The 24,117-nt window shown below is 39.6% G+C and overlaps 1 protein-coding gene across 3 annotated transcripts in view; it reads left to right on the top strand.

The window, feature by feature from the left end:
- Positions 1 to 22,280, top strand: part of LOC135097665 (myosin-11-like) — a 63,984-nt gene extending 41,704 nt beyond the window's left edge. Inside the window, exons 2-3 of one of the 3 annotated variants that reach the window (XM_063999615.1) lie at positions 1,373 to 1,666; positions 10,931 to 14,659. In XM_063999615.1, the coding sequence (XP_063855685.1) occupies positions 11,145 to 13,244 (2,100 nt within the window). In that variant the 5' untranslated portion in view covers positions 1,373 to 1,666; positions 10,931 to 11,144 and the 3' untranslated portion in view covers positions 13,245 to 14,659. Of the gene's footprint in view, positions 1 to 805; positions 1,667 to 8,576; positions 10,365 to 10,930; positions 14,660 to 22,113 lie in introns of those variants that run through there. The other 2 variants (XR_010265954.1, XR_010265953.1) reach the window with 2 other exon arrangements.
- The last annotated feature ends 1,837 nt before the right edge of the window (positions 22,281 to 24,117 follow it).

Raw genomic sequence — 24,117 nt, 5'->3', positions numbered from 1 at the left:
GGGAGTTTGAATTTTTTATTAGGCACTTTATGTGATTATGTTTGCGATGTGTTAAAGCTTTACGGCTAAAATGTTCTTGTTTTTTAAAAGAAAGGGAGTTTGAATTTTTTTTAGGAGTTAAGTTTGGAGAAAGTTTGTTTTTTGCAATGTGAATTGGTTAATTTTATCTGGACAGGATTTTTATTTGTAGCTCTTTTTTATATGATATAATGATTTTAGTGAAATGATTTTTACTTTAAGCTCCTTGTAATCGCAAAATTCTGTCAATAAACTATAATAATAATAATCTCTCTCTCTCAGTCGCGAGGGACTACCGCCCGTCACCACTTTTGAACTTTAATACCTAAACTTTTTAATTCTGAGACGCTCCTCCGGCGGTGCGTCGTGACGAAAAGTTGCGAACATTATTTTTGCAGAGTTTAGCTGCCGCCTTTACATTTCGTTACGTCTTCCTCTCGGTCATTGAGTGGCATCCCTTTAGACACCTGTGGCGGAGATGACGCGGGCAACACGACATGGTTATAGAAGTTTTCCTTCACGCATTGCTTCCAACTCCCGAATTTAGTTATAGTGAGGCTGAGGTGGCGCTGGTAGCGGCTGAGTACTTGCCTTTCTAACCTAAGTGATACCAGAGTTCGTCCTCTTTAAGTTTGAAATAGTCAAACATATCAATATTTAATATCGAGTTTCTTACAAATATATACATTTTTCAAGGTTCTTCCATCTACATTCACTTGAGTATTACATGTATTTCAAAAAGACTTCCCTCAAATACGTATCTACTAAACTATTCAGGATGCAATGCGCGTAGTTTCACGGATTCTCTGACTTTAGAAAATATTTTACTGTGAATAGAAAATCTTGCTCACAGATATACCGTTGTCAGATTCGTTATGGTGTGCGGAGATGGCCGGATATGTGGTGGTGGAAAGGTGGACGAAAGGGAGACACCGTGGAAGACACGAAAGGAGAGTGGGTTGGACAGAAAGAGGGAGGGAGCGCTAGTTCTACATAAAAATACATAAAAAGACAATGATTTTTAAAGTGTACTGAGATCTATTATGATTAAAACCTTGAGTAATGTTATCAAAACCTTCTATACTTCATCACGAAGGCCACGAAAACTACACAAGGACGGACGCAGAGCCGAGAGGAGGGAGGGAGTGAGGGAGGGGCGGAGGGCGGTAGTATTTAAGATGAGGCGTTGGTGCTGTTGCTAAACTATACGTACATCCATTGTACTTTTAAAACCATAAATCATACTATTACAACACTAACTTTCATCACAAACCATCAAGACTTAAAAAAAATTACATACAAGGTTAAAATAATGCAGGAAATTAATGATGAGGTGGCACCTTCTCACCGTCAGGGAGGTGTATCACTCCGCCAGCAGCAAACTTGACGTCATGGGCCAGGGCATGCAGCGGCGTGCAGTGCGTGGGTATGGTGACTGTGTGGCCTCTGATGTAGAGGTGTGTGAGCTGCTGGACGAGAGAAGAGCAAACTAAAAGTAAACATGGGATTGCTGCCGCCTCAGGACACTAGGAGCATTGCGGAAGCGCTGAGGAAGACATCACAACCCTTGACACAGCGAACACAACTCTGTACTGAGGCTGGCACTGGCTTCTCCCAACACCTCACGTGGTCATTGCAACAAAAGGAGGTTAGTGTTTATATGAAGTGACTAGACTTGCCCTTGTAGCAGGAAATTCCCTTCCCTACCCCGCCACCCCGCCATGACTGTATCAGCTGCTTACATATCAGCTGTGCCTCCTTTGTATCCTCTCTCACACTGCAAACACGGTCTTCGCGCACCACAGTAAGCCTTACTGGTGAAGTACACACGATATATTATGTAGAAGGCAATGAATCATACCACTTTGTCGAGGATAAATTTTCCCGCGCTTCCATCTTATGCTCCTCCCTCAATGTCTTCCTCCCCCTCGCCTCCTCCCCTCCCCTTCTCCCACTCCTTCACGTAATCCTCTCTCTTCACCGTCTCCTCCTCTCCCTTTGTAGATGTTTATATAAGGTTTTTACTCAGTATAAGATATGTTTTCGCATCTTATAATATGTGACACGTCATGTTGCTCAGAGAGAGAGAGAGAGAGAGAGAGAGAGAGAGAGAGAGAGAGCGTATGGAGACACGTGGCAACTATGTGAGTAATAAGTTTATTACATAATATTTAAGGACTCTTTCATTCATGCAACGATTACTGCTTGGAGGTCAGTTCAGTTAGAAAGCTTTGCTGGCTGTTCTGTATATCAGCGACTCGGTGTACGCTTCATCCTGCAGGAGTAGCCACCGGTGATGCCACACGTCTCCACCACCCCCAATTCATAAGCTGCAGAGCTTTGGAGGAATGCGAAGCCGACTCACTTGAAGTCGAATCGTTGAAGCTCCGGAATGAAGTCATCATGAATATAGTGATAAATGTTGCACTTCTTTCTCGTATTCATAGATACACAGACGCTTCATGTTTCTAGAAGCGTGAAGTGAATGAGATGATTCACTTGGAGTGGAATCTTTGAAGCTCTGGAATGCAGTCACGATAGATAAACATGTATAATTCATTTCCTTTCTCGCATTATTGATACGATTATTGAATTAGCGGGAAGAACATGGAAAGGATAGTGAAATGAGAGTAAGAGTATGGTGAATGAAAGTGATATTTAACGTAGAAACTAATCAGTGTAGCCTTCAACAAATTGCCTCGCCTCGCCACACGAACACCATCCTGGCAGCTCGGGGTCGGTGGTGGGACTGGCGGCATGATGTAGTGGTGCATTTGTACATCAATTTCCCAGTATAGGCAATTTACATATATATGATGCATTAAACCAGTGGCCGCCCTCTGAACTTACCCAGCCGTATCATTCTATAAGGCCAGACGTTCTTTATATGTGCATGTCTATAGGAACTTTGATAATCTTAATTCATATCGGACACGCAAAGAATAGGCACGTGATGTAAGCCAAGGATTGTGCAAATGTATCGACAATGTAACACAGTACTTCTAAGGCGGTGTACCAGTGTAGCGAGCGCTGTCTAATCCCTCCCTCTCTAAGCATTGAAGACCATTTTCCTGCTGTAGAATCTTGTAGTTTTAATGGTGATGATTAACGAAGCGCTTCACCAGTGTATCGAATAATCTTTGAACAAATCTTGAGAGTTTGACGGACTTGCTTTGACGTGAATAGATAGTAATGATGTGCAGTGTCCATTTTCGAGACGTGATCATTCGGCTCCCCGCGTAGGTTTAATTAGGCCACATCAGAGCACACCAATACACCGAAATAGTACCTGGACGTGTGTGTGTGTGTGTGTGTGTGTGTGTGTTTTGTTGCCGTGCCTATAACGTAACTTAAACGACCTTCATAGTTACTGGTATCTTGTTTGCGAAAATAATGGTAATGGTGATGATGATGATGATAATAATAATAATAATGATAATAATAATAATAATAATAATAATAATAATAATGATAATGATACCAGCGATTGCAATCTATTGTAAAAATGCAATAATTAAGCTCCGACATTGTGATTTGTTCAAGGTCGGTGAAATACATGTAATGCAAAACAACGATTGCAAAAATATTTATATATAAAGGAGAAAAAATATATATGTTGCATTATGCATTGATGTCCTCCTCTGTGTGTGTGTGTGTGTGTGTGTGTGTGTGTTTGTGTGTACGGTTTCCATATGTCGTAAAACACTTCAAAATGCGACCATAATATGAACTCGTGCATGCTCATGGTATATACGAGTATATTCTTGTATTTATCAGGTATATATATATATATATATATATATATATATATATATATATATATATATATATATATATATATATATATATATATATATATATATATATATATATATTCTCTGACAGGGATCCCCCATAGTTAGCACGCTGACCCAAAGATCTTATTTTATCGCGTGTAAAATTCATGTGGAATGTTCGTGGTGTGCATTCCTTGGCGTGCGTAAAAGGCAAGAAATAAGAAGAGATGAGCAGCGGCTTGTGTGGCAGTAAGTGGGTCATTAGGGCAATTTCGGGGAGACGAGGACAGTTCGTGCATGTATTTACCATTACCCGACCACTATGCTCAGCCTACATTTCTCTTCCCAGACCCTCCTCCTCCCCACACTCTGCCTTCTCCTTCCAGCTGTCTGCCTCCTCCCCATTACACCCCTGCCATGCACTCCACACTGCACCTCCTCCTCCTGTATCAATCAATCTACTATCTCCCCATCGTCGCTTCACTTCACTTCATCTTCCCTTCACTCTCATCTCCCCACCTCCACTTCTACTCCACACCATCAGTCTTCTTTCCATCTATCCACCTAAATCTGCTCCGTAAATGCAAATTCCACCTTGCATTCCACACCCTATCACCTTTTTCACTTCCACCCTTTGCAGCAAAGATCTTAACCTCCTGTCCTTCTTACTTTCTCCCCACTAACATTCCACTCCCTTAACCTCCTGTCCTTCTTACTTTCTCCCCACTAACATTCCACTCCCTGCCAAACTCCACCTTGCACCCCACACTCCTCCATTTCCCAGTCAACCCAAGCAGTCTGTCCCCCCCACTCCCCGTCCTCTCCCATTCCGCTGCCATTCCCTACGAGAGCAGCATGCCGCCCTGTCTACAGCATTCGTGCCGAGAGGGAAACAATTAAACTCGGGTATTATCCCATTGAGGATGACAAATTGAGAGCTTTTGATGCAGCACACCGCAATCAGCTTCCTTCCTCCCTCCTTTCCTCGTTCTCTTCCTCCCCATCTTCCTCCCTTTCCTCTCTGTCTCATTGTCTTTCTCCCCATGTCTTTTTTTTTTTTTCACTGTTCAATTTTCCATTCTAATCTAGTTTGTTGGCCAATTTTCCTTCTCATAGGCGTGTTTCTTGTTTGTTAATCTCCTTTGTGGAAAATGTTCGTCCGCCGCGTCTCGATCCTTGAGTCAGAGGTAGAGAGGGATTCCTGGCACTAGTGAGCAGCAGTAAGACTAAATAAAGCAGAGGAGAATGAAAGGTAGGAGACGAAAATTAGTAACCAAGGAACAAGAGGAAAACCAGACGAAACTTAAACAGGAGGAGAAAGATAATAAACAAGGCGAAGATGAAGGACGAGGACCCAAGAAGGAACACAACTTAATAAAGAACAAGAAGACAACCATACAAAACCCAAACATAAGGAGGAGGAGGACTATAAATAAAACAAAGAAGAGATTGAAAAGCAGAAGACGGACACTAGACAACCAAAGAAAAAGATGACCAGACGAAGACCAGAGAGAGGAAAACGTGGCTAAGATAGAAAAAAAAAAAAAAGTATGAGACAGGAACAAGTGAAAAAATAACAAGAAAAATAACAGAAAACAAAAAGGCAAGACACGGATGATATTACAACTTCCACGAGGACAGAATGCACAGTTACTTGAATGAAAGGCACCGCGACTTCTGTGAACTGATTCTACAATACTCGCGTCACTTCCAGCTGGGAGAGGAGGGCAGGTAGGAGGCTGCTGGGTAATAGAAAATTATGGAAGTATGAAGCAGAGACCGCCAGGACCTATCAACTAAAACTGTCTGTCAGCAATTGTTGTGAGAGATATTTTGGCCTGGCTCAAATTAAATCACTGAATTGGGAGGGCAAGAGAGAGAGAGAGAGAGAGAGAGAGAGAGAGAGAGAGAGAGAGAGAGAGAGAGAGAGAGAGAGAGAGAGAGAGAGAGAGAGAATGTGTCTGTCAAAAAAATAAATAAATAAATAAACATCATAAAGAATAAAAAATGAGTGAGCATATTACGTCTCTAAGAACAGATAAAGATAATAACAGGTGGAAACTATGCATTTATATACGTAATCTCAAGGTCTCATTATCTATGTATATATTTATTTGCTTATTTATTCAGTTGTCGTGGCGGCGCAGTCTCCGTGAGGTGGTGCACGCCTCTCCGTCACTGCAGTAGCCATGAATATTGGCGCGTCCTGCTGCCGGTGTGATGTACATTCAGATGGATATTTAGAAACGGCGTGGCGAGGCGGGGAGGGAAGGGGTTTTGCTCTCCGTCCGCTCGTGATGATTGCATGTTCCGCCGGCGGGAGACTGTTCGTGTATGCTGGGCTGTGCTTGCTGTGCTTGCTCGTGTGTGTGTGTGTGTGTGTGTGTGTGTTTATGTGCACACGCCACGCAAACGTGATTTTTTAAAATTTTCTTGAAATCCCCATAATTTCCTTAGGTGCATTAAGGTATTCAGCGCAGTCGTTCCTCTATCAGTCAGGAGGGAGCGAGGATTCCTGCCTTAAAGAGAATAATTATAGACACCTCCAGCTGCGGCTTCATTCTTCCACAGGGGGTGTAATCACTGTAATAACTATATATGCCACCAGCTGCTGCTCCATGCATCCTCTGTGGACGTAACTCGGGTAGCCGCAGGGGGTATAATCACTGTAATAACTAAAGACGGCACCAGCTGCTGTTCCATTCTTCCAGTGTGGACGTAACTCGGGCGGCCACTGGGCTGCATTCACCTCACAGACCCAGGAAGAGCCGCGCCAGGCCCTAACAGATTGAGAGCTCTTCCTCGATTCGTTGGGTGGTGCATGGCTGTTTCTAGTTAGTGGAACGATTTATGTGGTTAATTTAGATAACGAACGAGACTTTGGCCTGTTAACTTGTCGACGGATTTCCAGCAATTGGTGTCCAGTTCGTAGCTTCTTAGAGGTGTTAGTCTCGGGGCTGTACACACGGGGAAGCTACGGTGCTGAGTTAGGATAAAAACTCTTCGCTCAGCACCACTTGGCGTTGTCGATATATGTGCCACATGACAAAGAACAGGAGACTCAGTCCGTCTATGTGCCTTGCCGTGCCTTGCTGTTGCGTGACAGACACTGAAGAACAACCTAGGGAAGAGAAATAAACCCTTCGATAATGCTTGCCCTCGCATAATCACAGATATTAGCGGAGAGGCAACTTATCAATTCAGGTATTGTTCCGTGCGACCAATCATAACGTAATGCTGCATACCTCAGGCCGCCAACCCGTGCTCGCGTGCAGGACATGAATCACGAGGTATAAGTGCCACTCCTCCCTGGGGTTCGATCATGCTCATTATTCGTAAGAGACAACTAAAGACCAAGGACAAGCCCTCGAGGTCTGTTCATATATTCTGCCGACACTTTTTGGAATGCCAAGGACGTCTGGATTGGGGCCCACCGGGAGTCACAGGAGGGAATAGCTGCTGCTGTTGTCAATGATGCGGCGCGTATTGATCCCTTAGTCGTGCCAGTTACTGAAGTAAGTTTCAGATTTTACCTTCAACTAAAAGCGTATCTACAAAATATTTCCGTCTGAAATATGTATATTCATGAAAGAAAACGCGCTCTTTTCACCATTTACAAATATTTTTGCAATTGCATCTATTTTTTAATCCATACACGTACCCCCCGCAGAGGCTTTGTGCCAATATTTGTACTCCTCAAATGCCGAACAGATGCGATTGTAAAATGCGTAAAAGTATTGCAGTACAGTTTTTCCCGCAGCTTCCTTCATCAGGCAATGCAGGAGAGATTAATGATTCGAAAACATTTTTGTCGTGTATGAAACTGCGCAGTTGTCATCAGTGTTTGCAGTTTTGAAAGGATGACCGAGGAGACGCCATACGTATTGTTGTATTCGGTGCTTTATCCAAGCCTTGCCTATCTATCTTTCTTTAAGTGTTCCCCTTCAAGTCCATGTATAATTTCTTACCGTATTAATGTATTATTAGACTATCATTTGTTAATTTTCTTCTCAGAATTTCACATTTAATTTAATCTTTTCTTATATTTTTGTGTGATTAATTTGTATTGGAGTTGGGCAATCTTAGCGGCATCATTACTTTATTATTTATTCCTTTTTCTCTTCGGAATTTTACATGTGATTTACAGAAACTGAATCGTCTTTTGTTTTACCTTCTCAGCTTGATTAATTTGTATTGGGGTGTGGTAAACTTACCTTAGCAATGGTTTACACAATCGCTAACCATTTTCTTTTCATGACTTCGTATCCATTTACCGAAACTGAATTGTCCTTTTGTTTCATCCTTTCTGTTTAATTAATTTGTATAGAAGTAGCGCAATAATTTTAGACAATCATTTATTATTTTCTTTTCATAACTTCATATTTAATTTATTGAAACTGAATAGTCTTTTATTTTATCTTTTTTTGTTTCAATAATTTGTAAGTACGATAACTGCTTCCATTTCAGGTTCTTGCACTTTTTTTTCGCACCTTTGTCTTTCCAGTGCACAGGTGATAGATTTCCAGCCACGCGGTGTTTTTACCCAGTGATAATGAACACCGGACGCGTCGTGGCGGGAGACTCCTCTTTAATTGGCGGACTCTTGCGTAAATGAGTGTTTGAAGTGAAATGAAAGCCAATTATAGCACCCTACCCTCGACTTCTCTCTCTCTCTCTCTCTCTCTCTCTCTCTCTCTCTCTCTCTCTCTCTCTCTCTCTCTCATGTACCAATATTGTTCGTAAATATTTGGATTTCATTTCTGGTCTCTTTATTCCCAACAGTTACCATCCACCAACACCAGAACCACCACCACCACCACCACCACCACCTGAAGTCCTACCACAAACAGCAATACACCACCACATACATCATCACAACCATTAACACCACCACCACGAGTGTCTATCAAGTTACCATCATCACCATCACAACCACCAATATCAACTTCATCATTATTACATTCCTTTCCCTCCTTTTATCATTTCATCTACCTTCTATTCGCTCTTTATTTATTTTTCTCTCCTTCACTCCTAGTACACCACTTCATATTCCCTTCTTTATCCTCTTTCTCCTCTTCCTCCTCCTCCTTATCCTCTCTCCTCTCCTCTCCTCTCCTAACTTTTTCTATTCTTCCTTCTTCATCGACTTCCCTCCACTTCATGTTCTCTATCTCCTCTTCACGGCCGCATTGTATGGAAGGAAAAAGGAGCACGGAGGCGTAAAATAAACCCTAATGAAAGAACTTTACGCAGATAACTTTGGAATGAGAGGCAGATGTGAGACGACAGACTCTCTCTCTCTGTCTCTCTCTCTCTCTCTCTCTCTCTCTCTCTCTCTCTCTCTCTCTCTCTCTCTCTCTCTGCTCATCACATGAATGCTTTCTATCAGATTCATATATAGATAGATAGATAGATAGATAGATAGGTAGATACATAAATAGATAGATACCGACAACAAATTAGAATTCACACGAAACACAAGAAACACACATTACAAATTAACAAAGTCAAATCAACACGAACGAATAGTAATATGCATACTATTCACGGCCCATTAAACACACACACACACACACACACACACACACACACACTGGACTTCAAGCACTGTTACCGCTGCTCTACCTCGCTATATTCCGCGCCACCACCTAATGATTCGCCAGTGTCGCGTCCCTCACCACTACACCTGTCATTATCACACCTGCGGCGGCTCGGTAACAGCAGCAGCTTCAGGTTCCGGCTAGGCAAGTTGATATCGCGCGCCCTTCTGCGCCTGGCTAAGGGGAAGTGTGTGTGTGTGTGTGTGTGTGTGTGTTTTGATAGTAAGTGTCCTTTGTTCTCTTCTGTTTCTCTTTCTTTATCTCTGCTATTTTTACCTATGCTTGTTTCATCATCTCGTCTCTTCTCTTATCTTCTTTCACGTATCGTCATTTCAGATTTTTTTTCTCCTTTTCTCTGGTATTTTCTTCTTTTCTTATTTCTCCTCTCTTCTCTTCTCATTTCTCCTATGCTGCTTTCATCTCCATTTCTTTTCCTTTATCTTGTCTCATTTCTCTTCAACTTTAATTTTTATCTCTCTTTTTGTCCTTTCTTCTCTTCTCTCCCTCTTCTCATTTTATTTCACTTCGTTTCACTTCAGTCCTAACTCGCTTCTCTTCTCTCTTAGCCTCTCTTCTCTCCTTTCCTCTCCTCTCCTCTCCTTTCCTTTCCTCTCTTCCCCTCTTCTCTCCTGTCCTCTCCCCTCCCCTCTTATCTCCCCATCTATACAAATTTGTCCTCCTACGTACCTGTTGTCTCTCCATTGCTGTTTTCTGTGTGTCTTTGTACATTTATCTTTGTATTGTTTTTTTTTTTGTTGTATTTCTTTCCCTTTTCGAATATAAATGTTTGTATGATTGATTTTGTTTTTTTTAGCATATTTGTTGTTGACTCGCCATATTTGCCTCGTGTGTGTGTGTGTGTGTGTGTGTGTGTGTGTGTGTGTGTGTGTGTGTGTGTGTGTGTGTGTGTGTGTGTAAATAAATTCTCGTAACATACAACCATACAACATTTCACACAAGAGAATCCGCTTGCGTTAAATGCCAGGGAGAGAGAGAGAGAGAGAGAGAGAGAGAGAGAGAGAGAGAGAGAGAGAGAGAGAGAGAGAGAGAGAGGCTTAAAAATACACCATACAATAGTAAAAAAAAAATCACACACACACACACACACACACACACACACACACACACACACACTTCTTTGACTTCACGTGAACTTTAGTGAGCTCAGATAATACCTAACCTGACCCGCCCTGTGTGTTTCCAAGGCCTTGTAATAACCTCTGCCCTTCCTCTCCCCCTCCCCTGCTGCGAGGCTCCCGTTAGGCAAGAGTTAGTGAGTCGTGTCCAGATTAGGTGACGCAAGTTTGGTATTTGCAGGTAGAGAATAATTTGGATGAACAGTCATGGAGGTGGAGGGATAATAATAATTATTATTGTTATTATTATTATTATATAATAATAATAATAATAATAATAGTAATAATAATAATAATAATAATAATAATAATAATAATAATAATATTAATAATAAGATGTGGTTTGTGATTGGCTGTTGCAATGCAGCGCAAGTTTCCTATTGGTCGCGCCCGATTACAGTTGCCAGCGAGGGACCACCTCCCGAGCCCCAACACGCTATCCGTGGTGCACGTGCTTCCCTGCCTGTGAACCCTAAAGACGGTGCTCTGCAAGGCGGCAACACTGTGTGCATTTCTTCACAACTCCAAACTCTCCAGTGTGAAGCACTTTCCAATGGAAGCACCTCAGGTATCCTAAATACTAGTGTACCCTAGTGGGACATTCAGTCTGTCAGATGACAGGAGACAGGATGGATGGTAGACGCTCCTTCAGCACATACATGCGTGGGGAGTGTGTCGTGGAGAATGGCGACATTCTCCGCGGCCCCCCACGCGCTGTCAAAGTATCCATGGGAGATCCCGACGCGAAATCTTTCTTCTGCTGTTGCTGGCCACGAGGGCCTCGCTTCACTAAGGTAGCCAAATTCTTTTTCAAACCGCATAAAGAAGAACCCAGTCTCCAGAAGTACACGTCTCTGGAGACTGTGATGTACATGGACGGCATGGTTTTCCGCGAATACTGGACGCCAGGCAAGACGGCCGTCAAGGTCTCCATCAAGCAGCGGCGCGGAAAGAAGGTTGTCCTCTTTGGCCGCCTGGCAACCTTCCTTCAAGAGATGGAGAACCGAAATTCAGAAAAGTTCGTTCTTTATGTCACGGAAACCAGCTTCAAAATTGTTGAAAAGGACCGAGCGGCTTCAGGCGGCGACGAGACCGATGCCGCTGAGAAACAGAAAAATAAGCCGTTACAAGAGAACGATAAGTACGAGTGCGCTAAACGCGGGGATGACGAAAACCAAGTAAAGATCGACTACGCGACTTCCTTGTTCAACAGTTTTAAGAAGAAAGATAAACCCGTTAACATCATAATAACTCCAGAAATTGTAAAGTTGCCGCCAGTAATCCCCATGCAAACCAAGAACGTGCGGTCATTCAACAAAGACGCTCCTGCTGCACGCCAACAGCAGCGCAGCGCACCTCGTACCGTCCGTCGCGATAAGCAGGCGTCTATGAAGCCTAAAGAAACAAACAAAGAAAAACAGATCGTTCAGGTTCAGGAAATACACAAGAAAGACATTCCATGCGAGACAAAGAATAATGCTGATGAAAATACGACTAATAAGAAAGTCAAAGAAGATACAGAGGAACAAAACCATACAGAGATGAAGAAAGAATCAGGAACAATGAGTGAAGTACAGCTAGTTCACGAAAAACATAATGAAAACGCGGAAAGTGTCGAAAAGAATCCAGCAGAAGAGAAGAGCGCAGTTTGGGAAGAATATGATAAAAATGAGTCTGAAGAGACTGAAGGAGACACCGAAGATGTGGAAAGCGTCCCTACAAAAACAGAGAAGACAGATGAGGAAGAGAAAGAAGATACTGAGAAACAAAAAGTTACCGAGAAGGAAATGAAACCAGCAAAAATTAGTGAAATGCAGCTAGTTCAGGAAAAAGACGATGAATATCATGAAGGCGAGGAAGCTAATACTCTTGAAGGAAAGGAGACTAGTGTTTCGGAAGACTATGATGCACATGACACTGGAAAGAAGGAAGTGGTTGTTGAAGATGTGAAAAGTACCTCTCCTGAGAAAGACAATGCAGATAAGGAAATTAAAGAGGGACAAAATTTTGAGAAGGAAGCTGAGAAACAAGACGTTATTGAGAAAGTTAACCTTCCCTCTATAACCAAACTTTTGTCTTTAACCAAAGTCATCGTGAAGAACAGTACAAGGAGAGAGAAGATCCGGAAAGCAATGCTTTTAAGAAAGAAGAGAGAGAGTGTGTCGCTTGGCAATGTGAAGACAACATCACCGGTGGAAAAAATGACGACGCGGAAGAATATAGGGAAGGATCAACATTTGAAAAAGAAGGTAATGACTTGCCGCCACAAGAACACCGCGATGGCCAATGTAAGCAGCAAGTGGAGGTGGTGGAAGGCCTCCCCACCAACACCGGTGAAGAACATGACGGCGAGAATGAAGGTAAAGAAGGAACTGGAGTTAAGAAAGAAGACGTTCTCGTGTAGCCATTACCGTTATGTCCGCCAGCTGAAAAGAAACAATCAAATGTCAGGAGAGAAGAAAAAGCGCTGCAACAAAATAAATCTGAAATCCGTCCGCTGTAAGATCGACACCCATTACAGCCTACCTACTGATTATAAACCTGATCTGGATTTGAAGGTACTGGAATCACAGCCGCCACCCTCAGGCCCCGCGCGAGTGAAATGGGCCCGAGAGGTGGCTGCCCTTAAGGCTCGGCTGCGTTCACAGAAACAGAAGAAAGAGCGGACTAGTGCGCAGAGCCTCCATCACGGGTCGCAAGCCGCTAAACACTGAGTCACTCGCACTGAGGACCATCCTAGTCAGTGCAACCGAGAAAATTGGGGAAAAAAAAAGTACAAAAACAAAGTAAGCTTTCTAACTATGGATTAAGAAGCCTAAGCACTGAGTCTTTACTGAGGAACATGCTTGTCAATCGAAACCCGAAATTAGACCAAAAAGAAGTTTTTCATCCATTAATTAAGGAGCAAGAACACTAAGTGATTCCACTGAGGAACAAGGTGGTGAGTGAAATCCAGAAATTAATGACAAAAAAATAAAGCGCTTAAAATTTGCAAAGAAAAAAAGAAATATTAATCTATCTGTTATTAACGAAACAACTGAGTGATTCTTCAGCGAGGAACAAGAACATTCGTGACACTAAATGAAAAATAATGACGTAAAAGAAATTAAAAGATAAAAAAGATAAAGTAAAAAAAAAGTAACAAGAAAGTCTTTGCTCTCATAACCTATGAAGTATATTAATCGACTGTCAATCCGCCGTTGAAACCAGAAATTAATAGAAAAAAAAGTAATTAAAGTATCTTCATTAAATAAGATGCCTAAATATTTTGAGTGAGAGCAAATCAGAAAACGATGACAAAATATAAAAAAAATAAAAATTCACCAAAGAAATCTTTATACAAGTTATTTTAGAATGCTACGATTTGAGTGTTAACTTGCTGAGGATCAAGATTGTGAAAACCAAAACAACGACAAAAAACAAAGAAAAGAAAAATTCTATCCAGTATTGGTGAAACAGCCATTGATAGTGAGAGGAAAACTGGTGAAATACGGCTATTAACAGTGAGAGGAAACAAAAGAACAATGGCACAAATAAAAACAAGGAAAAAATAGAAAAAAAATCTTAACGAGGAAACAAATTAATTAAGTGACTCTCCACTAAGAAAACAAGAAGTAAGGAAAAATAATGATAAAAAAGATTAAAAAACAAACAAAATACTGTACCGTAACTTAAGAAGTCTGACTTAATTATTAGTCCACTGAGAAAGAAGACTGCATTTGGAAAACGGAAAACATTGAATAAAAAGGAAGAAAAATAGTATCTTTTAATGATGTAATCACTTGACTCACCACTGAAAAACTAGATTCTGAGAGGAAGCCACAAAATGATGAGAAAAAGAAAAAAAATCATAATGGAAAAAGTAAAAAAAAAATAATGACAAAATAAAAAAAAATGTGCAAAAAAATGAAACAAAAATTACCAAAAATAAAAAAAAGTTTACAAAATTATGGAAATAGTGTTGAAGTAAAGAAGGCAGAATATTATGGCAAGTAATTAAAAATATAAAAAAGCCAAAAAATGGTGACCAGAAACAGAAAATAATACCGAAAAAGTAAAAAAAATAATAATAATGAGGAAAAGGAAGATAAGTAAAAAAAATCCAGAAAATAACAAAAGCAATAAAAACAAAAATAATGAAAAAATAGTGAGAAAAAAATATAAAAAAGAAAGAAAGAAAGACATCAAAGTAAAAAAAACCCATAAAATAATGATAAAAAAATAAGTCAGAAAATAATGAGAAAACAATTTTGAAAAAAGCCAGAAAGTAGTGAAAAAAAATAAAAGCAGAAAATGATGACAAGAAACCATTGACTAAAATAAAAAAAAAAGCTGAAAATAATGAAGAAAATAGTAAGGATAATTAAAAACTCTAAAATAATGATGAAAAGTAAAAAAAAAAATAATAAAACAAAAAGTAAAAAAATAACAGAAAACAAAAAAAATGAAAAAAAGTAAAAATAATAATGAAAAAAGTATAAAAAAAATTATAATAATGATAAAAGGTTAAAAAAATAATAATGAAAATTTAAAAAATAATAATAATGAAAAAAGTAGAAAAAAATAATAATAATGAAAAAGTAAGAGAAAATAATAAAAAAATAATGAAGAAAAGTAAAAAAAAAATAATAAAAAAATAATAATAAAAAAGAAAAAAAAATGAAAATAGTAAAAAAGAAAATAATAAGAAAATAATAATGAAAAAAAGTAAAAAATAATAATGACAAAAAAAGAAAATAATAGCAAAAAAGTAAAATAAACCAAAAAAATAATGACAAAACATGAATAAAAAAATGACAAAAGTGGAAATCCAGAAAATAATTAGAACAAAAAAATAAATGACAAAAATGAAAAAAAAGATAAATAATGACAAAAAAGTAAAAAAAAAATAAAATATTGACAAGAAAGGAAACTAAACAAAATAGCGACAAAAAGTGAAAAATAGCGACAAAAATAGAAAAAACCCACAAGATAATGACAAAAAAGTAAAAAAGTGAAAATAATTACAAAAACTAAAAACCCAGAACAGAATGACTAAAAAATAAAAAGGCAGAAAATGACAAAAAAAGTAAAAAAGCTTAAAATATTGATAAAGTAAAAAATATGACAAAAATAAAATAAAAATGACGAAAGGGACAAAAAGTGACAAAAGTGATAAGAGTGAAAATGGAAGAAAATAATGACAAAAAATGTAAAAAATATTCCACAAAATAATGAGAAAGTGAAGACAAAATAATAACAAACATGAGAAAAGTAAAAAAAAAAATAATTACAATAAAATAAGAAAGATAAGCAGAAGAGTAAGAAAAAAAAAACATAAAAGAATTACAAAAGATTAAAATAATGAAAATAAAATAGTAAAAAAAAGCAAATTGTAAGTATAAGAAAAAAAAATAATAAAAAAGTAGAGCCAGAAAATTGTGAAAAAAAGAAAAAAAAAGGAAAAAGGAATTACAAAAAAGAGAAAATATAAGAAAAATAGTAACAAAAAACATAAAACTACAAAACATTAAAATAATCAATATCAATAAAAAGTAAAAAAAATGAAAATTTCTATAACAAATAATTAAAAATCTAGAAAATAGTGACAAAGAAAAGTATAAAAGCTAGAAAATAATGACAAAAAGAAATAAAGCCAAAAAATGGTAAAAAAGTCAGAAAAAATATTAAAAGAAAATAGTAATAAATAAAAAATCTTAGTGAATGAAGAAGCATAAAGAAAAAGTAAAAAAAAAGCCAGGAAATGACAAAAAAATGAGAAAAAGCAAAAAGCAGAAAATAATAAAAATTAAAATGGCAAAAAAAATCAAAATAAAATAAAATAACGAAATATAAATAACAAAATAAAGTCAAAACCCAGAAAATAATTATAACGGATAATAAATGATGACAAAAAGGTAGAACAAAAACACAACGTAATGAAAAAAAAAACATTGTGCGTAAAATCCTGAAAATGACAAAAAAAAGTAAAAAATCTTAAAAAAAAAAATGCAAAACTGCATCTTTTAACGAAGAGACAACTGAGAGATACTCCACTCAAAAACTAAATTGAAATGAAATCAGAAAATCAGAAAAAAAATGAAAAAATTATGAAAGATAAAAAAAAAATCTTCATAGATTTCATAAGTTACAAATAGTAACTTATGAAATCTATGAATTGAACACATTGAGGATCAAGTGTGTGAGTGCAACCCACAAAAATAATGATGACAAAAGAAATGTGAAAAAAAGGCAACTTTAGCCACTTATAAACAAGTTGCCTTGTGTATATACATGTGCTGCTACTAAAAAAAAAAAAAAAACTAACATTTATACAATCTATACAATTAGTAATTTTTTATATGATTGTACTGTAGTGGAAGACAAATATGCTGCCATTTTTTCTTATTAATAAAGTAAACCAACTAAAAACCATCACTTTCAATATCCTAAGCTTCTGATTAGAGTGAACTGACTATGTGATTGACTTGAATGGACACGGCAATCAGAGAGAGAGAGAGAGAGAGAGAGAGAGAGAGAGAGAGAGAGAGAGAGAGAGAGACAGAGAGAGAGAGAGAGAGAGAGAGGGGATGGAGGATGGAGGTGGTCTCGTCTTAATGCCACGACGACGACAACAACAACAATAACACCAACAACGAAACCAAACCGCTATTACAAGGGACGCGTCTTATTGCATCTGAACACAAACATTTTGACTCCAAAAACAACACGCGGTTAGTTGCCTTTTTTCTTCGTATTCCGGAGATCATAACTACGCGGGTGAGCACACACACACACACACACACACACACACACACACACACACACACACTGGTCTAAATAAAGCCATTGTTGTGTGTGTATGTGTGTGTGTGTGTGTGTGTGTGTGGTACGTTCCTCCGCCAGTGGTTGCCTCCATGCACAGCCAACACAGTTCATTACGTTCTTACCGCTCCATTTGTCCTGACCAGAAGTAATGATAGTGTTTATTGTGAATATGTTCATTGGCCCACGTGCAGCAAGGCTTCTGTGGTCTAGTGGTTCTTCTTCCTCATGATACTCTCTCTCTCTCTCTCTCTCTCTCTCTCTCTCTCTCTCTCTCTCTCTCTCTCTCTCTCTCTCTCTCTCTCTCTCTCTCTCTCTCTCTCTCTCTCTCTCTCTCTCTCTCTCTCTCTCTCTCTCTCTCTCTCTCTCTCTCTCTCTCTCTCTCTCTCTCTCGTTCTCGTCGCGTGCCTGGTCACTGACTCTCTCCCCCCTGCAGGAGGGACGGCCAGAGCACAATAAGATAGGATGGCTCACCGTTTCCTCTTCCACGAACGCAACATGCAAGTTTTTCGCACATATAATCCTACCGGGTGCTAAATGTTAAAGTAATGGCTGAAAATTACACCAGCCGGATTGAGAACATACGGAAGAATCACGCGAGACTTAACTTTAAAAAAATGAGGAATTTATCCGTTAAACGTAAATTGATCGAAAATTTATGTCTATGATTTACAATGGCCGCGCTGGAAGTTGGCTCACCAGCTATACAGTGCTGCAGATAAACGCGCAGAACTCGCTTCTTGAAGGAATAACTGGGCTGATTACGAATGTATTGTCTCATTTTTTTTCTCTAATACATTACGTAGGTTTCTTAAGGTCCCTGTAATGGTGTTAAATATAAAAAAAGGGGGGTCATTCAACTCAAGAAACAAGAAAGAAAAGATATAATACAGACATTTGGCGTGAAAAGAATGGATATGTTAGGCATTGTTATATTTAATTTTATATTGATCAAAGTGCGCGGAACGTTTGGGGTGAGGGTAACGATAGGGGCCATGCTTAGCTGGGTGTGGCAGCCCAAACTCAGGACATCTGGATTCCTTAAGTGACCTGACTTAATGTTGGCTAAACATCAGGGTACGCAGAGTCAGATGTTTGTTTGTTTCCAGTTATCAATAAATTAGTAACAATAAATCAACTAATAATGAATGAGTAATAAAAAAAAAATAAGTAAGAACCAAGTGCTGAGGCGAAACACACACACACACACACACACACACACACACACACACACACACACACACACACACACACACACACACACACACATCGTCCGTCATATATTGCCATGCGTGGACTGAATTTGATATGAGTAATGCCATTATAGAATGATTCACTGGGCTAATGGGCGCCCGTCAGCGACAAACAGGGCAATGATACTGTGTTTTGAGGCACATTTGCATCAAAAACACCGTGAATTTGGTTCCTTTATTGTTTTAATGTTTGTGTGCGTGATGCGTGAGGCAAAGGTCGTATCAATTTAGTAGCAATCGATCCAACTTAACACCATCCAGATCTACCTTCCCTTCATTGACACACTCCACAACTCCATACTTAACACTTCAACACTTGTTTATCCTTACTTCTTTCTGCTTCCATTCCATCTAACACATCCATCCATCTATCTATCCTTGTCATATCTCACTTTATTTACTCCGTCCCTACACTCACCCCTTCATAAACAACCCCATACCAAAAGAACCTTACTCTCCGCATCCTTTTCCTCAACGACTTTTCATTTCCAGCCTGTCTCCCTCCTGTCCTGTCCAGCTCCGCCTCACGCAGTCCATGCCCCCGCCTCCCTTCGCGACCCGTCTTGTGTCACATCATGCGGCTGTTGCTTGCAAAGGGCTCCCAAGTTTATTAGCCTTAGCCCTCGACATGTCACTTAGCACACACACACACACACACACACACACACACACACACACACACACACACACACACACACACACACACACACGTGCCGGCCTCACCCGCGCACTAATAATGGTATAGTTCATTCTGCTACTCTGTTTTTCCGTGGCAGCAAAGAATCCAGTATTTGTGAAGTCGTATTTACTGTTGAAATTTATCGTTTGTTAAACAATTACGAGCATAAATCAAACTGCGTAATGCGATTAAATCCTTGCGTTAATTGCCTCCGAATGAGCAACAACAACAACGACGACAACAACAACGATAATAACAACGACAGGAAATGAAAAAAAAAACGAATGAAAGTTATTGCTACTTGAATTATGTGAAGTGAAATTGAAACAAATAACAGGAACGACTGTAGGTGAAAATAGGAGGGTAAGAGAGAGAGAGAGAGAGAGAGAGAGAGAGAGAGAGAGAGAGAGAGAGAGAGAGAGAGAGAGAGAGAGACACCTATCAACTTCTTTCTCACCAGTCCATATGATAAAAAGAACGAAGTTGACTAAAATAATTCGTGTGACAAAAGAAATATAAAAACAGGAAAAAAAATAATAATGTGGTGCACTTCTCGGCAGAAAATATCCATATCCAGGAAAGTGACTTACGCAGGCAGAGACCCCCGCAAAAATACTTCATTAGGGAGGAATTTGTGTTTGCCTAACCTTGATGAGCCGTGGGCGTGCCTCCAGAAACTGCATTTCCGCGCAAATATTTTCGCACGCATCCCACGTAAGCGAGTAATTTGGTGGGTGGAAGGTCTGCCGGGCCTCTCCTTCCCCTCCTTGTTCTCCTTCTCTCCCTCCTCCTCCTCCTACTTCAGTGACTTTTCGTACCCCTCTCATCTTATTCCCTTTGTCCCTTCCCTTACTTTTCAGACTCTCTCAAATCCCTACTCATTGCATCCTCGTCCCCGCGTTCCCCTTTCCCTGGCTTATTATACTTTCCTCTCTTTCTACCCAAGTATTTTTTTTTTGTACCCTCCTACATCTCCCTTCGTCCTTTTCCCTGGCTATTTATGACCTCCACTAGTCCTACCCATTGCATCTTCCTCCTTTTTGTCCCCTTTGTCCTCTTCTATCTTCCAGGGAATGTTTTGCAGACCCTAGTATCTTCTCTCCTTTTCGTCCTTTTCCCCTAATATCAAACTTCCCTTTTCTTACCTAAGTAATGTTCCATACCCTCTATTTCTTCGTTCCTTTACCTGCTTGCCTTAATTTGTCATTACCTCTCTTTTTTTTCCACCACAGTAACTTTCCATACTCTCTTAGATGTTTGTTATTTTCTTCCCCTTCTCCTAACTTGTCATGGCCTGCCCTCTCCTTACCTTCATTCTCTCTGTCTTCCTCGCTCCGTGTTCCTTTTCTTGCCGTCCCTCCTGTCTCTACCTCAAGCTGCTGCATGTAGCTGTCTTTACCTCTGTGGTCATTTTTCGCCTTAATATTTAGCGGCGTTTCTTACTTGATTACGGCACAGGCACAGCAAATCATTATCCAAGGAAACCCTGACTTGCCTCAGGAAAGACGAATGGCCTCTCTCTCCACTGGCTTTTTGTTAAGGTCTGAAGACAGATGACCTGTTCATCGGGTACTCACTTCACCCGCGCCGAAGAGAGGAAAGTCAGAGCTACAAAAGAAACAAATGTGACCAAAGGAAAAGAAATAAGATAAAAAAATTTAAGAGAGGAATGATCTTGCGAAATTTGTCTGTTAAAAAAAGTAAAATTCTTTGTATCAGAGTAGTTATAATATAAAATGAGCGTAACATCTTAAAGTCCGCTTTGTAATGTGATATACTGTGATATTGTTTTTCTTTTATTAACTTTGTAAACACTGGAAGGAACAAGAAAGGCAAGTAAAGTAAGTACAGGAGTAGAAAAATGGCAAAAGTCCTGAAGTTTTTTTTTCTCGTAGCCCAAACAATCGGTGTGTTACGACAGGTACTTTTCTTTCCCCTGACACGGGCAGAGTACAAGTTGTTCACACACGCGAGACAAATATTTTGTTGGCGCAGGAATTCCTCCTCAGTTGTGCTACTCGTGTACTCTTGGTGCAAGCATGCCTGACGAAGGAATGAATAAAAGTAAATTTTCTCCGATGACAATGAAAAATAGGAGAATATAAAGCATTTCACTTCCGCCATAAAGATAGAACCAACATTTTACGAAGTCTTCACCTCAGCCTCAGGCGTGGTACTAAAGATCAGGCTCCCGCCAGACACGCCTAATGGAAGTGAATCGATTACCTTTACTCCAGAACTTCGATGATAACACTCCCTTGGAAACCAGAATGGAGAGTTTACTTTTGGCGAGGCATTTTAAAACCAGTTTCCGTACCTGGCAGTAGCTTGAGTGGCTCGGAATAGCGTGGCGGCCGTGTGTTGACCGATAGACTGCCTTGGTCTGAAACCCTCTCAGGCTGGCTTGTGTAGACACTTGCCAACTGACTCAAGCAGCTGTCCATCCTCACTTGCAGGGTTGATCGGTCAATTAACGCTGTATAAGTGAGAGGTAATAGAGGTGTAACCCTGGCGATGCAGTGGCAATAGTTCCGTGGTATTGGGTGAATAACTGACCACATCCTCGGGAGACAAGCCGGTGCTGTGTGCATGTTGAAGGATATTGACGGGCCATCACACTCCCCTTGTACCGAAGAAATAATTGAGAGAGAGAGAGACAGAGAGAGAGAGAGAGAGAGAGAGAGAGAGAGAGAGAGAGAGAGAGAGAGAGAGAGAGAGAGAGAGAGAGAGAGAGAGAGAGAGAGAGAGAGTGTGTGTCATAGGGAATGGAAGTGAAAATAGACGTAAATGTCACTGACATCCCTCCTTGTCATGGTCTCTCTCCATGCTCCCCCTCACGACCATCAGGTGTGTCTTTAACGAAACTGAGCTGAAGAGAGGAGTGCAGGGACGAGTTATCCTGCCAAACACTTCCCGTGGTTCCAAACACTACTTGCAAGAACACCAGGAACCAGTTATCCTTACGAATATGCATGATAGCAAAGCGTGATGTAAAAAATAAAAAGAGAGAAAAAGTAACAATATTTGAGTCATTACACAAGTTACTATTAAAAAAAAAAGAAAAAAAAACACACACACAAAAAAAATATATGTATAAGTAATCTAGATGTGTAGGTGAAGACGTGGAAATATTGTCAAGCTGAAGAAAGGTAGACTATTAGAGAAGAGACAAAGTATACAAGTAGAGAAGTAGATAAGGCATGGCTCACTCATCTTTTTAATTTGATATCTTAGTATAAAGGATAAAAAAAAAAAAAAGCGGAATGGAACGTGTATGTGTGTGTGTGTGTGTGTGTGTGTGTGTGTATAAGCCACCAGGTTCACGGGCCGTGTGATGTTGGTGCATATTTTATTGAGTCCCACGCCACAAGTGGAGGCGCGGTGTCCATCCTGTTACACACCTGACTGCTGGGTGAGTGAAGACTTGACATATGGCGGATCGATAATACAACACAACACGATAAACAACACGCCTACTAAAGGTATTGCCGGTAAAATTAAACGCGGCTGCAAGATTTATATAGTTTACGCTCATAGTCTGCCTCTTTTTATTACGGTGGACATTATTCTGTGACTCTGCTCTCTGATGTACAGGACAATTTATCCACAACAAACCCTTCACTAAAAAGTAATACAGGACCAGAAAAAAAAAAAATAGTCATGCAGTGAACTTTTTTTTAGACGAACATGTTTTGGTAACTCATATGACTCACCACGTTTTGACTGCAGTTTAATTTTAGAAGGTTGACATTTCCCACCCCCTTTACAAAAAAAAAAAAAAAAAAAAAAGAAAAGAAAAAAAACACGTCATGAGTGGAATAGATAGTGGGAGGTTGGTTTGAGTAAGGTAATGGCAATTTAGGGAAGGTGAAAGAAATTAAAGGATAATAGATAACTATAGAGTTTTTTTTTTTGTATTCATTATGATTTATTTAGTCTTCGTGCTTTTGTATTCAATAAAGTTTAATCTAGTCTGTGTTAGTGAGACTAGCGTAGAGCAAAATAAAGGATAAAAGAGCTTTCTCATAATGAAGAAGGACGAGGATAAGAAAATTGATAACAAAACAAAACAAAAAAAAGCTGTATTGCTTGAGTACCTGAGAATAACATCAACAATCAATACAGTTTCGGTGACTTAATGAACCCATCCTTCTGCAAAAGAGCCATGGAAGTTACTAATGATGACAACAGCTTACCACCATTCAGTCATTGCTACTCTACAACAAACACACACACCTACACCCATCCACCTTTTACACATACGACCTCTTGTATAAACCTGAATTCCACACACACCTGCCACATCACCTCAGTCTCCTACACACCTGGTCTGGAATGCCTCCACTTTGTAATTCAGTAGTCCACGTGTTGTGAGTGGGTCGTCTTACCTGGCTGCCACAATCCACACCTTCATTACTGAGTACTGTACACCTGCCCGCCTCATTTTACTTGTTTTTGCTTGGTTCGTATATGTTTGCTGTTCTCTCTCCCCAATTTCTCTCTCTTTCTCTCTTGTAAGTTATTTATTTGTTTCCATTATTTATTTATTTTTTTTCAAGTTAGTGCGAGTACATACAGAAGCAAAAGCACACAAGTATAGTCCTGCTATCTCTCTCTCTCTCTCTCTCTCTCTCTCTCTCTCTCTCTCTCTCTCTCTCTCTCACACTACTAAGTCCCTTCGCCTCCCTCCCACAATTCCTGAGCTGAGATCGATTGTTGACTCATTCCTTGCTCTCCCTCGCTCGCCTTGCTTTTCATTTTCTTTTCTAACTTTTCTGTCTTGTTTTATTCCATTTCAGTCCCCTGCCTCGTTCATTTCCTGTACTCCTCAGTGACTCGTCCTGTTCCTCC

Source organism: Scylla paramamosain, unplaced genomic scaffold (genome assembly GCF_035594125.1).
Source record: "Scylla paramamosain isolate STU-SP2022 unplaced genomic scaffold, ASM3559412v1 Contig28, whole genome shotgun sequence".
Lineage (NCBI taxonomy): Eukaryota > Metazoa > Arthropoda > Malacostraca > Decapoda > Portunidae > Scylla > Scylla paramamosain.
The sequence above is the reverse complement of the archived record's forward strand: the minus strand, read 5'-3'. Positions and strand labels throughout refer to the sequence as shown.